The 16,313-nt window shown below is 36.3% G+C and overlaps 2 protein-coding genes and 1 pseudogene across 3 annotated transcripts; all 3 read left to right on the top strand.

The window, feature by feature from the left end:
• The first annotated feature begins 831 nt into the window (after positions 1-831).
• Positions 832-8,568, top strand: LOC106749520 (annotated as a pseudogene).
• An 812-nt stretch (positions 8,569-9,380) lies between these two features.
• On the top strand, positions 9,381-14,847 carry LOC106749519. The gene is made up of 12 exons (XM_014629047.1): positions 9,381-9,524; positions 10,192-10,259; positions 10,413-10,658; positions 10,945-11,067; positions 11,495-11,585; positions 11,747-11,883; positions 11,993-12,125; positions 12,256-12,297; positions 13,079-13,264; positions 13,841-13,958; positions 14,035-14,296; positions 14,576-14,847. The coding sequence occupies exons 1-12, from the start codon at positions 9,381-9,383 to the stop codon at positions 14,700-14,702; spliced, it is 1,677 nt and encodes a 558-aa protein (XP_014484533.1). The 3' UTR covers positions 14,703-14,847.
• Positions 14,848-14,917: 70 nt separating this feature from the next.
• On the top strand, positions 14,918-15,740 carry LOC106749533 (odorant receptor 22c-like). Of its 2 annotated transcripts, none has more exons than XM_014629084.1 (3): positions 14,918-14,925; positions 15,085-15,221; positions 15,330-15,507. In XM_014629084.1, the coding sequence occupies exons 2-3, from the start codon at positions 15,139-15,141 to the stop codon at positions 15,472-15,474; spliced, it is 228 nt and encodes a 75-aa protein (XP_014484570.1). In that variant the 5' UTR covers positions 14,918-14,925; positions 15,085-15,138; the 3' UTR covers positions 15,475-15,507. The 2 variants fall into 2 exon arrangements, with proteins under 2 accessions (XP_014484570.1, XP_014484569.1); XM_014629083.1 differs by lacking the exon at positions 14,918-14,925 and adding an exon at positions 15,598-15,740 and having other exon boundaries at positions 15,133-15,246; positions 15,330-15,462.
• The last annotated feature ends 573 nt before the right edge of the window (positions 15,741-16,313 follow it).

The raw sequence follows: 16,313 nt of genomic DNA, 5'->3' as shown, positions 1-16,313 counted from the left end.
CGTGACGCAAAGTACTCTTCCTTTCAAAGATCCTGCAGAGCTCGATGTCATATTTTACGGTGTTCGCGTCCCTCCAGTAAGTCACGACGGATGATATCTTGTCGGAAGCGATACATGTGTCTTTAGCCTATATTGAAATAAAGCAACGTATCTTTGTTACCCATATTACCTGACCGTATACCCAAAAGTTATCTTCCATTCGACTGAAACAATAGAAAAAACACACTCTCACCCGTTATCACGGAGAAGAGTGTCCGTGGGGAGGTATGCGCACTTGCACGACACGTCGATATGCGCAGGAATAATCGATTTGTCAAAATTAGGCACGTTTCGTGAAGAGAGAAGGAATCTTGGACAAAAGCCTTTTTCAACGAATCACCTGTAATTCAGATATCCGTTCGCTATATCTCACCAACTACCAAGTTCGTTCTTCTCTCGTGTCCATTTCGGCGAGAAGAGAGTGAAAAAAAAGAAATACAAGCGTTTGACAGTGCGGGAATTATTCCCCGAGAACGCTCTAAATTATTCCGTTTATTTAATAATTTAAATTATTCCGCTATTAATATCACGGAACTATTCATTATACTACAAGCGTAATAATGTAAATACCGCAATGTCAAAGTGTACGCGCTTCTCTATCATTGCGAAAGGCGGTACGTGCGATCGCTATACATTTGCCGCGTATTCGCATATATTTCATTTCGTCTACATGAATTGCATGTTACGTCGCGGAAAATCGAGAAAGAAGGAGAGGAAGAGAGAAAGAGAGAGAAGACTTGTCCACTTTGTTCGCACCGCGCTGAATCGGACACGCGCAGTATTCCCCCAGCTATGGAGGTGGTCATATGGAACCATTATTACGGTTTCATACAGAAAATATCAGTACTCAATGGTATGTGGCCGTTTCTAAACGCGAGGACCAAATATTTCCGCCTCGGTGTCCTGATTGCAGTCATATTATCTATGTCGATTTCACAGGTAAATTCGTTAACACGATTGCCGCAAGGAAGGACTTGTTGACAATCAATGATATTTTCAGATCGCGTATCAATTTAGGAACAAGCAGGACCTGCAATGTATCGATTCAGCAGTAGCGTACATGTTCATAATTGTAAGCATGATAAAGCTGTACACGTTTATTGTGAAAATTCATAAAGTACGTGCGTTTTAATATGAAAATATTTTTCGAATAAACAGATATGAATCGAATGCTTTCCTTTGGAATTGCGAAAATGCACCGAGAAGACAATTTTTGGCATTTGTAATTATATAATCGCGTAAATGGAATAATTATATTTAGATGAGCACTTTTCTACACGAAGAAAAAAGTTTGGTTGAATAAACGCGACGATGAACGAAAAAGTATTTTCTGCTGAACGGGACAGAATTTCTGGTTGTTACGAAAAGAAATTCGGTCTTTAAAAATCAAAAATTCTGTTTCCTTCGATTAAAATGTGTTTCTCCGTGTAGAGAATGTTATTACAGAGTCAGTGATAATATCTTATATACATATTGTTAATTTTTGAGATAAAACCAGAAAATGTATAATTAAGACCGAGAATAGCTGTAATTTAGGTGGGATTTCCCTCAGCGTGTCTATCGCGTTTCGACAAGTTTTCCTGTTACGTTAGATCAACCAAATGAATGTACCAGTAACCGATGTTTGATCAGATTGCAGAAGTGACGCAGCACTTGTTTACCGCCTGTGAACAATTGGAAAGTGTCAAGGAGTACGAGATCATGAAGTCGTACGCCGAAAATTGTAGACGATTCTCTCTGATATATTCGTGTGAGTATCAGGAGATAACGATCGTCACATACGCACGTTTGCACGTTCCTTGAAACATTTTTGTGTTTTGCAGTAGTGTGTTTTATGACCGTGTGGGTATTCTTTTTGGTGTCGTTCATACCGCCAATACTCGATATCGTATCGCCTCTCAACGAATCCCGTCCTGTATCACTGCCGTACCCGGCATACTACTTCGTGGATTCTAAGCGATATTTTATTTACATTTTGTGTTATTCTGTCCTAGCCACTGAAATCATTGCAACCGTAATAGTCGCACATGATTCTATGTTCGTGGCTTTCGTCGAACATGTTTGCAACATATTCACCGTGCTCGGGTAAACAGATTATCTGAATTTAAATATTACAATGCAAAACAAATGCGTTGAAATGATATTCAGAAATAAGGGATTTGCAAGAGCCCGTTGAATTTTTCGTATTTCTTATATTAGAAATAACGAAGCAATTCCCCCGTATAGGGTTAGTCACTTAATTTTAAAAGTCTAAATATATAAAAAATAAAGCAAAGTGGAAGAAAATTCCAGACAAAAATTGTAGGAGAAGTTGGTTGAAGGTTTGGAAGAGGACATAAGTCGATAACCTAACTTCGTTGTATATCGTTACAGAAAAGTATTACCAGAAAATTTTGGGAAAAGTACTGACGATTTATCATTGGTTAGCATTTTAATGATTTTTTGGCGAATTAATATAGGAATTAATTACTACGATTATAAGATATTTTACTTTAGATATTATATACTTCTAAAGTTAAATGACTCATTTTGTATAATATCTGTCGTTATTATCCATTATTTTCTGCCATTCTCTTCAAGTAATTATCTGAATCCACGTCTGTAAAGCGAAGGATATAAGCCAATTAAATCATCGACGATCCAACGGAGTCTTGCAAGTCCCCAGTATATTAAAAATATAATTTTCTATTTTATCCGAGGGGTAAGCAAAATAGTGCTTGAAACATTTGCAGATATCGTTTCGAGGCTTTATTTTCTAACCAGGATGAAAAAGTGGAAAATAAAAAGATTGATTTAGATAGGGTATATCTTAAGAGAGTGGCTTTTTTCGTGCGTATGCATAGAGAAGCTTTAAGGTAAATATATCATGGAATCACAAATAGAATAAATTAATTATCGTTAGTGGCTTTATTTTTGTAACCAGATATTTCCGAGCACGAATCTTAGTAACGGAAATAAAGACGATCTCTAACATTCGGTATAGTATGGGAATAAGAGCCATCGCTCGTAGATAAAGAATATCTAGAATAAATATAACAATAAAAATATAAAAATATCTTGACACGATAGGAACAATTTAGCCTCCATTAGTATATAATTTCTTATTTATGTCTTATTTATTTATTATACAGGTACGTGCAACTTCTCGAAAATATATTTAGCATACCGTTCGCGGTAGATTTATTGATAGCGACAATTGTATTGGCCACTACCTTATACCAAGTATGAATATATTGTTCATCTTTTGTGTAAAGTTATACTCGATCGGAGATACGCATAAAAAAATCTAAGGCACATTTTTTTGTACTCGAGATCAGGCAAAATACCGACATCTCTAATGTACTGAAGTACGTGTGCTGCATCTGCGGTCAGCTGTTCTATCTCTTTTTTATCAGTTTCGAAGGACAGAGATTAGCAGATCACAGTCTTCAGATGCGTGACAAGATGTAAGATCACGGTCGCTTTTGGTTTACAATCAATATCATTTGATTTTTGCGCTTGACAGAGGAAATACAGGTATTATGGAGTACCCTAAGATTCTTTTGAGATAAAAATTATTGAAGATAACTGAAATTAATTTTCCCAGAATTATGATGCCAATTAAGATTCAAGTAGCTAATAATTCTATTGCTATTCGCTCTGATCTGATGCTTAACAGACTAGAAATCGTGGTATTCCACATTACCTGACTATTCCATGTTACACGTACTTCCTTTATTCTCGGCGTTTAATTCGAGCATTTTCGAAATATTGCAGATACAGCAGTTATTGGTATGAAGCACCCAAGAAGTCGCAAAAGCTAATGATTATGGTAATGACAAGGAGCTTGCAGCCGTTAGTTTTGAGAGCCGGCAAAATTTATATTTTCTGTCTGGAAAGCTTCGTCATGGTAAAATCACCTGAGACTTACCGCGAGTGTTATCTCAGAGCTGTTTTAATGACACATAACTCTACTGTTTCGAAGGTTCTGCAGACTTCGATGTCGTACTTTACGATGCTCATGTCCATGCAGTAGCTCATGACCGACGAATCTAATATATTGTTAGTGACACTCGTTTTCATTGCTGAGTGGGAAACTATGACATTAACGTAATGTTTACTGATAGCTTTGAGGTTTTCGGGATATTGTTGTACCATAGAATTGCGTTTTCTATACACCCATTTATATACGTCCACGAAGAAAACTAATTTAGATGTACGGCAAATTTTGTGCTGCCATGGCAGATAAATAAATATTCAGAGTGTTCTTCACGTACTGTGCGTGTCCAATATTTTAGGAGTTGATTTTTGAGGTCATTTTGTAAAAAAAACTCATATATGAAATAATAGTTTATATAAAACTTCATAAAAGGACTTAAAAATATGACGATGACAATGAGACAAATTTATACGTGTAAGTAATAACACACTGTTATGAAAGCAACAAAAAATTTTGTATTATTATCTTCATCATACTCGACAGCAGGTTGAAATTTGAACGTTTTTAGAGCGATTTTTAAAGACGCATTTAATTATACGCATTTAAAAATACATAAATCTCCAAGAATATTTTACATGAACGGGAGAAAAATGTAATTATTATCAAGTAGCACAATAGTGAAATTGTCAATTGATACTTTAACAAAAGTCTGCAATATCCTTACGTGAAGTAATAAACTGAACTTACAGAAAAAATATGAAATACAGATTACGCTTGCTTGATAACACAGAAAGGTATTCTTCAAGTAAGCTCATCTTTTTCCTCGTCATCAATAATATGCACGAAGCGAAATTCGTTTGTCGCCGACAGACTCGTCACGTCAAGAGGAAAGATTCCTGTTAGTGGTGACTTAGAATTGTATCTTTTATTATACCATTATGCATGTATTTCCGATATCTGATCCCGGAAGAAGAAGAAAAGAACCTTTTATTCTTCCCATAACACAATAAGAAGAATTTATTCCCACCTATGAAATATTATGATTGACCGCATCTTCCGTGCGGAGGGAAGCGCAGCGCGCGGAACACTGTCACTTCTCTAAGGACTGAATGCAAATGCTACGCTGTCAAAATATATCCCTCCGTCATTGCGCGACGTGACACGCGCGATTATTACAATACGGCATTCGAGTAGAATAATATCGATATGTGTAATCACACTTGGCATACACGCTTCGTCGTCCATGTGAATAATTAATTCGATCTGTTTAGCAACGAAGAATATTCGATATAGTCAACCGTGAGCAGCCGAAGGCGAAACGCTTATTCGAAAGGTATGGAGTTCTATTGGGATCGTTATCACAACGTCACAAAGAGACTTTCATCATTGATCGGTGTGTGGCCTTATCAGAATAAGAAAGAGAAGGTGTTCAGGTTGAGCGTTACGATATTAGCTGCGATTGCTATGATCATTCCACAGGTTAGAGCCTTTGACAAATTTACACATCTCTTATTCTCGTTATTTACATTCGATTCAGTGGATACCAATGACACATGCGTGTCTATAGGACGCATGAGAAACGTCGTTTAGATATCTTATTGTCTTAAAGACGTCTTTAAGACGCTTAATATTCTCTTAGGACGTCTTAGTGTTCTCTGATGATTCACGTGATCATAGATGCGCAGAGCAACGATTAAAAGAAGTTGTATTATTATTATAGTTATCAATGTTATACTTAGCTTGTTTTTATTTCAATAAATTTGTAGTCTACTTGTCATAAATAGATTGCCCTCCAAGTTCATCGCTTGGCTTGGTTAGACCTCATTTAATTAATTGCATTGAACACGGGAGAGATTTGACAATTAGTTCTAACAAGAAGCTGTAATACTAGAAAGAGCGACGATGTTTCCAGACGTGCAAGTTTTTTCATTGCGACAAAGACTTAGAATGTATTTTCGGGACTATACCGTCGTATATATTAGTACTTTTGATTATGTTGAAACTGCACACATGCAGCTGGAAGGCTAGTAAGGTACATTAATACGTATAGATTCGCATCGAATGAAACGAATTCTCACAATTCTTGTGCCTCACATCAGGTAAACCGACAAAATTTAATGTTTGCTGACAATATTGTATATCTAGATTAAGACTCTCACCGATCACATGTTCAGCGATTGGGGGAGATTGCAGGTCCCGGAAGAATACAAAATCATGGAGACATACGTCGCGAGTGCGAGACGGATCATCGTTATATATATTTGTAAGAACGCTAAAGAGAACATAGAGAAAATGAGAGAGAAGGAGGATTAAATTTAGTTTCTCTTTGTTTTTACAAGCGGTAATAAAATCTGCGTTTGTACAGTGCTTTGTCTGTCAGGTTGTACCATATTTGTGTTAGTATCACTCATACCGCCCATACTGGACATCATGTTACCTCTCAACGAATCGCGTCCCATAGTGCTGCCCTTCGAAGCGTATTATTTCGTCGATGAGAGAGAATATTTCTTCTACATTTTCTTCCAAGGTGCCATAATTTCTGATATAGCTATAATGGGTCTTATTGTTCACGATACCATGTTCATGACCTTTGTCGAACATGTGTGCGGCGTCTTCGCCGTGGCCGGGTAAGGAGGACATATGTATTGAAAGAAATCCCCATCAAATTATTATAATTTTTGGCCTTAACTATCTTTTTTTATTTTAACCCAAAGAATAATAGTAGCAATATGCATGCAGAATTATTATCAATATAATAACATTTATTTGAAAAATGGTTCTCCTGGCTATAATTTTATTTATACAATTATAGTTACAAATAATTTTTTTTTCTCAGTGTTATATATACGTTATATCATATATATATATATAAATCATCTAATGCTTTCTTGATGTTATGTGTCGCATGATAATTTACAGATTCCGTTTCGAGTATTTAGTACGCCAGAATATCGACACATTAGAAATGTTTAATAACGATATGCATCGTACGTATAATAAAAGAATGGCGTGTAGCGTAGACGTGCATTGGGCGGCTCTAGAGTACGTATGAGAGAGAATTTATTTACTTTAAGATAAAAATATATAGATTGACCTGATCTTGCTTTTATTACATTTTAATAACAGATTAACCCTTAAATGCATGAATTTCTTTTTATCGTTGAATTATTTTTTTTAGGTTCGTAGCTAGTCCGTAGCTAGTCCCAGAAAATGAGAAAAATATTTAAAAAATCTAAGTAAAAAAAATTCTCTTTATTTTCAAAATTTTTTGTACTTGCAAAAATGTAACATGGTACACAAAATACATTTTGCAGCATAACGCTGAACTGTATACTTAAAGCAGATTGTTGCTAATATGCAACTATGAAGCGTTATGAATTATTCTTGAGGATAAGTAATTTATATGCGAAAAAATAAATATGTTGCAAATTTGCAACACTATGCATTTAAGGATTAACTATTTCGTGATTTATTTTTCTTCATAATAGCACCGGTGTCTAAACAATTTTTAATTAATAAACGATTAAGAAAGAATCCACATACTGCATTTCAAACGGGTTCAAGTGGAAATTATTTTAACGAAATAAGAAGTTTAATATTAGAAATATATAAACTTTGGTAGTTTATTGGCAATCGCGATAAACATAATGAATAATAATAGTAATTATTGGGCATAATTCACATAGAAATTTTTCGAAATGATATCACTAAGTACCCTGACACAACAATCAGATATCTTGTTTAAAAAGAAATTGCTGTCATAAAAACGTTGTTATTGTAACGTTAATTTTCTACAGATTTGCAGAATATCTTGAAAACATTTTTTCCTTAAATTTCGGTATAGAACTACTGTTAGTGACAATAGTAATGAGTATCACCTTATTTCAAGTAAGTATTTACGTGTTAAGAAATTTTCACGCTCCTCTGGCACACGTTCGATTTTTATGTAATAAAATTAAGAAAAATGCAGCCGAATACGTTAATAATTACAATCAGATTATAAAATTGAATAATGGAAATATTATCTTTTACCGTTTTGTCATTTTCGAGATTACCCTACAGTCGGACGACTTCTTAGAAGCAATGAGGTATGCGATCTACGCAGTCGCACAACTGGTCCACTTATTCATCTTTTGTTGGGAAGGCCAAAAACTGATAGACCACAGTCTGCTAATATGTGACAAGATGTAAGACAATCGTAATAATCTTGAAATAAATTCTCGGTTAATAAGTTCAAACAGTGAAACGTTTATTAGTAGAAACTTGGACAATATTTGTAACGGGTGGACATTGCAGATATAACAGCACTTGGTACAAAATTCCTCCCAAGTCGCAAAGGCTGATTCTGCACGTGCTGAAAAGAAGTCTGCAACCCAAATCTATCAGCGCTGGCAGGATATTTATTTATTCTCTGCAGGGATTTACCGCGGTAAAGGAACTATTATCGTGACAAAATTAGTTTTGAAATTAGATTTATTTTTTCTGTATTACATATTACGGAATATTTCTCGTGGTCTCGAGCCTCTTTAAGAATTTTGAAGAATGTTATTCCTTTGAAGGTAATACAAACGTCGATGTCATACTTTACCGTACTAACGTCCGTCCAATAATCAATAGTTAATATTTAAATAATGTTTCTAAAAAATTGTTTGTAAAGTATTAAATTATGTAGTATGAATGTAGTCTCAATATGAATGTAGTGCAATATTCTGTCATGATGTAATAAGCTGAATTTACCGAAAAAATGTTAGATACAGATTACGCTTGCTTGATAGCACTCCATGCCTTTCAAATAAGCGCTTCGCCTTCGGCTGCTCAAGGAGACTAAATATCGAATATTCTTCGCTAGCAAACAGATTGAATTAATTATTGAAAAGTATTCCTCAGGAAAGCTCATCTTTTCCCTCGTCATCAATAATATGCGCGAAGCGAAGTTCGTTTGTCGCCGACAGACTCGTCGCGTCAAGAGGAAAGATCTCTGTTAGTTGTGACTCAGAATTGCATCTCTTATTATCCCGTTACGCGAGTATTTCCAATATTTGATCCTGGAAAAAGGAGAAGAGAACCTTTCATTCTTCCCATAACACAATAAGAAGAATTTATTCCCTCCTCCGAAGTATTATGATTGACCGCATCTTCCGTGCGGAGGGAAGCGCAGCGCGCGTAACACTGTCACTTCTCTACGACTGAATGCAAATGCTACGCTGTCAAAATATATCCCTCCGTCATGGCGCGACGTGACACGCGCGATTACTACAATACGGAATTCGAGTAGAATAATATCGACATGAGTAATCACACTCGGCATACACGTACGCTTTGTCGTCCATGTGAATAATTAACTCGATCTGTTTGCCAGCGAGGAATACACGAGATTTAGTTAGCCGCGAGCAGTTGAAGGCGGAGCGCTTATTCGAAAGGCATGGAGTTCTATTGGGACCGTTATCACAACGTCACAAAGAGACTTTCATCATTGATCGGTGTGTGGCCTTATCAGAATAAAAAAGAAAAGGTGTTCAGGTTGAGCGTAACGATATTAGCAGCGATTGCTGTGATCATTCCACAGGTTAGATCCTCTGTCAAATTTACATATCTATTACATTCGTTTTTTTACTTTCGATTCAGTGTATACCAATGAAACATGAGTGTCTATAAGACGTATGAGAAACGTCGTTTAGACATCTTATTGTCTTAAAGACATCTTTATGACGCTGAATGTTCTCTTAGGACGTCTTAAAGTTCTCTGATGATTCACGTGATCATAGATGCGCAGAGCAACGATTGAAAGAAGTTGTATTGTTATTATAGTTATCAATGTTATACTTAACTTGTTTTGATTTCGGTAAATTTGCAGTCTACTTGTCATAAATATATTGCCCTCCAAGTTCGTCGCTTGGTTTGGTTAGACCTCATTTAATTAATTGCATTGAACACGGGAGAGATTTGACAATTAGTTCTAACAAGAAGCTGTAATACTAGAAAGAGCGACGATGTTTCCAGACGTGCAAGTTTTTTCATTGCGACAAAGACTTAGAATGTATTTTCGGGACTATACCGTCGTATATATTAGTACTTTTGATTATGTTGAAACTATACACATGCAGCTGGAAGGCTAGTAAGGTACATTAATACGTATAGATTCGCATCGACCGAAACGAATTCTCACAATTCTTGAGCTTCACGTCAGATAGACCGACAGAATTTAATGTTTGCTGACAATATTGTATATCTAGATTAAGACTCTCACCGATCACATGTTCAGCGATTGGGGAAGACTGCAGGTCCCGGAAGAATACGAAANGCGAGCGCAAGACGGATCATCGTTATATATATTTGTAAGAACGCTAAAGAGAACATAGAGAGAATGAGAGAGAAGGAAGATTAACTTTCGTTTCTCTTTGTTTTTACAAGCGGCAATAAAATCTGCGTTTGTTACAGGGCTTTGTCTGCCAAGTATGACCATATTTGTGTTAGTGTCACTCATACCGCGCATACTGGACATCGTGTTACCTCTCAACGAATCGCGTCCCATAGTGCTGCCCTTCGAAGCGTATTATTTCGTCGATGAGAGAGAATATTTCTTCTACATTTTCTTCCAAGGAGCCATAATTGCGGATATAGCTATAATGGGTCTTATTGTTCACGACACCATGTTCATGACCTTTGCCGAACATGTGTGCGGCGTCTTCGCCGTGGCCGGGTAACTAGGACATATGTATTGAAAGAAATCCCCATCAAATAATAATAATTTTTTGCTTTAACTCTCTTTTTTTTAATTTAACTCAAAGAATAATAGTAGTAATATGCATGCAGAATTATTGTCATTATAATAATACTTATTGGGAAAATGGTTCTCCTGGCTGTAATTTCATTTATACGATTAAAGTTACAAATAAATTTTTTTCTCAGTAATATATATATATATATATATATATATATATCACATAATGCTTTCTCGATTTTACGTGTCGCATGACTATTTACAGATTCCGTTTCGAGTGTTTAGTACGCGAGAATATCGACACATTAGAAATGTTTAATAACGATATGTACCGTACGTATAATAAAAGAATGGCGTGTAGCGTAGACGCGCATTGGGCGGCTCTAGAGTATGTATGAGAGAGAATTTTTTACTACAAGATAAAATTATATAGAATTACCCGATCTTGCTTTATTATATTTTAATAAAAGGTTGATTATTTCACGATTTATTTTTTTTTCATTAAAGTGCCGGTATTTAAACAATTTTTAACTAATGAAAGATTAAAAGAGAATCTACATACTGTTTTTCATATCGGTTCAAGTAGAATTTGTTTTAACGGAATGAGAAGTTTAATCCTAGAAATATATAAATTTTCGTAGTTTATTGGCAATCGCGATAAACATGATGAATAATAATAGGAATTATTGGGCATAATCGCATTGAACTTTTTCGAATTGATATCACTAAGTAACCTGACACAACAATCAGATATCTTGTTTAAAAAGAAATTGCTATTGTAAAAACGTTGTTATTATAACGTTAATTTTCTACAGATTCGCGGAATATCTTGAGAACATTTTTTCCCTAAATTTCGGTATAGAACTACTGTTAGTGACAATAGTAATGAGTATCACCTTATTTCAAGTGAGTATTTACGTGTAAGAAATTTTCACGCTCCTCTGACAGTCGTTCGATCTTCATGTAATAAATCTAAGAAAAATGCAGCCGAATGCGTTAATAATTACAATCGGATTACAAAATTGAATAATGGAAATATTATCTTTTATCGTTTTGTCATTTTCGAGATTACCCTACAGTCGGACGACTTCTTAGAAGCAATGAGGTACGCGATCTACGCAGTCGCACAACTGGTCCACTTATTCATCTTTTGTTGGGAAGGCCAAAAACTGATAGACCACAGTCTGCTAATATGTGACAAGATGTAAGACAATCGTAATAATCTTGAAATAAATTCTCGGTTAATAAGTTCAAACATTGAAACGTTTATTAGTAGAAACTTGGACAATATTTGTAACGGGTGGACATTGCAGATATAACAGCACTTGGTACAAAATTCCTCTGAAGTCGCAAAGATTGATTCTGCACGTGCTGAATAGGAGTCTGCGACCCAAATCTATTAGCGCTGGCAGGATATTTATTTATTCTCTGCAGGGATTTACCGCGGTAAAAGAACTAATATCGCGATCAAATTGGTTTTGAAATTAAATTTAATTATTCTGTACTACATATTAAGGAATATTTCGCGTAATCTCGAGTCTCTTTAAGAATTTTGAAGAATGCTCTTCCTTTAAAGGTAATACAAACGTCGATGTCATACTTTACTGTACTCACGTCCGTCCAATAACCAATAGTTAATATTTAAATAATGTTTCTAAAGAATTGTTTTTGTAAAGAATTAAAATATGCAGTATGAAAATAGTCTCAGTATTCAAGAAGTAATACGTACATGTTCTCCAATATATGTTCAGAGTTCTTTAAAACAGAATAAAATACTATTACGTGTATACACAATAATTCAATAGAAATAAGTAATTGTAATTATCGCATATTATACATAGCCGGCGTGATGCTTTGCATTGCATTTTAATCACTTTACACGGAATCGTATTGATACAATTAAGAACCAGTAATAAGTTCGACTTACCGATGCACTCGCCAAAGATGAACGCGTCGTGTTTAAAATCGAATGGAAAATACTTCGCGACGAATAAGAAACAAAAGTTCTGTTCTCCCGATTTAGAGTCGCAGTTCTTATTATCTTTTCCCTTTATGTTTCCGGTACGTCATCCTCGAACAAGAGGACCTCCCACCACTTGCACCCCACGGAACCAGAAGAACTTATATTCTCCCTTCTGACATTTCGATTGATATTTCTTGCGCGGAAAGAAGCCTAGTGCACGCAAATTGTATTGCTTAGCTAACGACACAATGCAAATGATACTTTGCGAAATTGCGTCCACGTGTCATTGTGAGACGCGACACACGCGATTGTTACGATAGATTTCGAGAATGTAATATCGATACGTCTGTAACACTCGACTGTTCGCGGTTTACGCCCTGACGTTCCCGTGAATTATTAATTCCATTCGCGCCGGAGGAGAATATTCGAAATTCAGTCGGCCGTGGGCAGCCGACGAAGCGCTTGTTTGCTAGGCATGGAGGCGTTCTCTTGGGATCGTTATCACGGCGTCACGAAGAGACTTTCGACAATGGTCGGTCAGTGGCCTTATCAGAGTAAGAGAGAAAAAATGTTCAGGATGAGTATAGTGGCAGGAGCTGCGATTGCCATGATCGTACCACAGGTTAGAGCCTCTAACAAACATATACGCCCCATACCAGTCACTCTAGTTTCTACATTCAACAGTTGGACAATGAATCACGTGACCTATGCGGTACGCAGACAAGAACATGGAATCGAAAGCGATAAGAGCCATTTAAGTAACGCTTGTTTTATCATTATTATCACGAAGTATCTTCGATTTCGATTCATAGTTTCATCCACACCTTCATAGATACATTGCCCACCTATTTCAACTGTCAGCTTTAATCAGCTCCTCCTCCTTTAGTTAATGGAATTGTACGAAATAGAGGAGGTTTAATTATTAGTCGCGTGAAGCAACCTGCTAGAAATAATGTTGTTTCCAGATATGTAAGTTTGTTCAATGCGACAAAGACTTGGAGTGCATTTTTAGGACTCTGCCGCCGTATATACTTGTACTTGTGGTCATGATGAAGCTGTATATAAGCCAGTTCAGGGCAAACAAAGTACGTTGATACGCTTAAATTCACGACCGAGACGTTGTCTCCTGCGGTTTCTTAAGATTTTCGAGTTATCGCGATAAGCAGTAAAATTTCATGTTCATCGACGGTGAATGCAGATTAAGATTCTCGCGGATCGCGTTTTCATCGATTGGAAGAGATTGCAGAACCCAGAAGAGCGGGAAATCATGAAGACGTACGTCGCGAGTGCGAGATGGATCGTCCTTATGTATTCCGGTGAGGACGCGGCCGAATTAATTCTTAGTTTCACCGCACTTTTACAACCGGCGGTAAAAAAGAACGTTTGTTGCAGCGGTTTGTCTGACGGCTCTCCAGGTATTCATTTTAGTGTCCCTCGTACCGCAAATACTGGACATTGTGTTACCCCTCAACGAATCTCGCCCTATAGTGCTGCCTTTCGAGGCGTATTTCTTCGTCGATGAGAGGGAATATTTCTTTTACCTGTTCCTCCATGGCCTCACGGTCGCGGAAATAGTTATAATCGCTCTTATCGCTTTCGATTCCATGTTCTTTACTTTCGTCGAACACGTCTGTGGCATCTTCGCCGTGACCGGGTGAGAAGAACATATACTGAATGTCTGCCTATGCTTAGTGAAACACGTCGTGTACTTGTAATTTAAGCCAATGTGGACAAAAAAGTTTTTTACCGTTTGGCAAATAACCACGCCAATTTATGAACAATTAATTAAGGAAAGGATTTTTTTTGTTCGCATTAGCCTAAATTACAAATATATGATGGATGCCCCATTTAGCGATAGACTCCCTGTATATGTTATATATCACTTTACGTGAAGATTCAGCCTCTCGATGTTGTGCTACTTAACAATCTGCAGATTTCGCCTCATGAATTTGGTACGCGAGGATGTCGACGCATTAGAAATTGTTAATAACAATATGGATTATACGTATAATAAGAGAATGGCGTGCAGCATGAACGTACATTGGGCGGCTCTCGAGTAAGTATGTAACATTGTATATCGTATAACAAGACAAAAATCCGCGGACTGACTTAGTCTTATTGGTTTTTAATAACAGGAGCAATAAGATACGCTGTTGAAAATTACTGTCATTGTAATGTCTTTATTGCCACAGATTCGTGGAACATCTTGAGAACACTTTTTCCTTAAATTTTGGTATAGAATTACTATTAGTGACAGTAGTACTAAGTATTACCTTATTTCAAGTAAGTATCTAATTTGTTAGGAAATTTTTACATTTCTTTTGTATATACACATTCTATACTCGCAATGGAAGTCGATTTTACTATAATTACAATTATTTCCAATTATTATAATCGGTCTGCCGTAGTAGATAACGAAATATTAAATGTCTCGTTTTCGAGGTCACCGAACAATCCCACAACATTGTGGAAGCATTGAGGCACGTTAACTATGTGATGGCTCAACTGGTACATTTATTCGTCTTTTGTTGGGAAGGCCAAAGACTGATAGACCACAGCCTGCTAATGCATGACAAGATGTAAGGCAACCGCGGTCATTTCAAAGTAAATGTCGACGAACAAATTTAAACAGAGTAAGGTTTGCTCGCTGAAACCTGGACAATAATCATAACGTCGAAATATTGTAGATACAGTAGCACTTGGTACAAGATACCTATCAAGTCGCAAAAGCTGTTACTACCTGTATTGAAAAGAAGCCTGCGACCGAAATCCTTGAGCGCCGGCGGAATGTTTATTTTCTCTTTGCAGGGATTCACCACGGTAAAGAAATGATCACGCGCGACGTAATTTACAAAATAAAATCGTATTCTCCAATTAATTCTGTATTACATATTGTAACGTTATTCGTACGGTGTTAAAAGTTGCTTTAGTAATTTTAATATCCTTACTTTGAAGGTGGTGCAAACGTCGATGTCATATTTTACCGTGCTTTCGTCCGTCAACTAACCGACGACCAGTAGCGAAATAACGTTTCTATGAATTTTAATCGTGTCATTAAAATCGCCAATATTCGAGAAGTAATCTCTCTAGTATCTATACATGCTCCGATATGTCTAGCGCTATAAAACAGAATAAAATACTATTTTTTGTACACATAATACTCATAATTCGTATTATTCGTGACGTTATGTATTGTATTTTAACCCTTTACAATCGTAATAAAACTATTAAAAACTACCAGTAAACCCGACTTACCGATGCATTTGCCAAGGGTGGACTCGTCGTTGTCAAAATTGAATGGAAAATGCAAAACAGAAGATCTGTGCATTCGTAGTATAGAATCGTAATTTTCACTTCTTATTCTTATATCTCCTCATGTTTTTTATTCTATAGAATTCTTATTTTTTTCTTTCCGAGTATTTCTGATGTATGATCTTCGAACAAAGAAGCTTTCCATCCTTTACCCCATAACGAGAAGAACTTATTTTCTCTCCCGACATTTGGATTCATACTTTTCGCGCGGAGTGAAACGTAGTGCGTGCAGTGCTGTTGCTTTACTAATGATAGAATGCCACTCTGTGAAAATGCGCCCTCCTGTCGCTGCAAGACACGCGATTGTTACGAGTTCGAATTTTAACGTGTAATATTGATACGCATGCAACACTTTACCG

This window comes from Dinoponera quadriceps, unplaced genomic scaffold (assembly GCF_001313825.1).
Source record: "Dinoponera quadriceps isolate SergipeBrazil2010 unplaced genomic scaffold, ASM131382v1 scaffold3324, whole genome shotgun sequence".
In the NCBI taxonomy this organism is placed as follows: domain Eukaryota; kingdom Metazoa; phylum Arthropoda; class Insecta; order Hymenoptera; family Formicidae; genus Dinoponera; species Dinoponera quadriceps.
The sequence above is the reverse complement of the archived record's forward strand: the minus strand, read 5'-3'. Positions and strand labels throughout refer to the sequence as shown.

Excerpts from the sequence above, each read along its gene's own strand:
- LOC106749533 (XM_014629084.1), top strand. The coding sequence starts at position 15,139 with ATGGCTCAACTGGTACATTTATTCGTCTTTTGTTGGGAAGGCCAAAGA. Across the intron at positions 15,222-15,329 it reads CTGCTAATGCATGACAAGAT|ATACAGTAGCACTTGGTACA; the intron begins GTAAGGCAACCG and ends GAAATATTGTAG.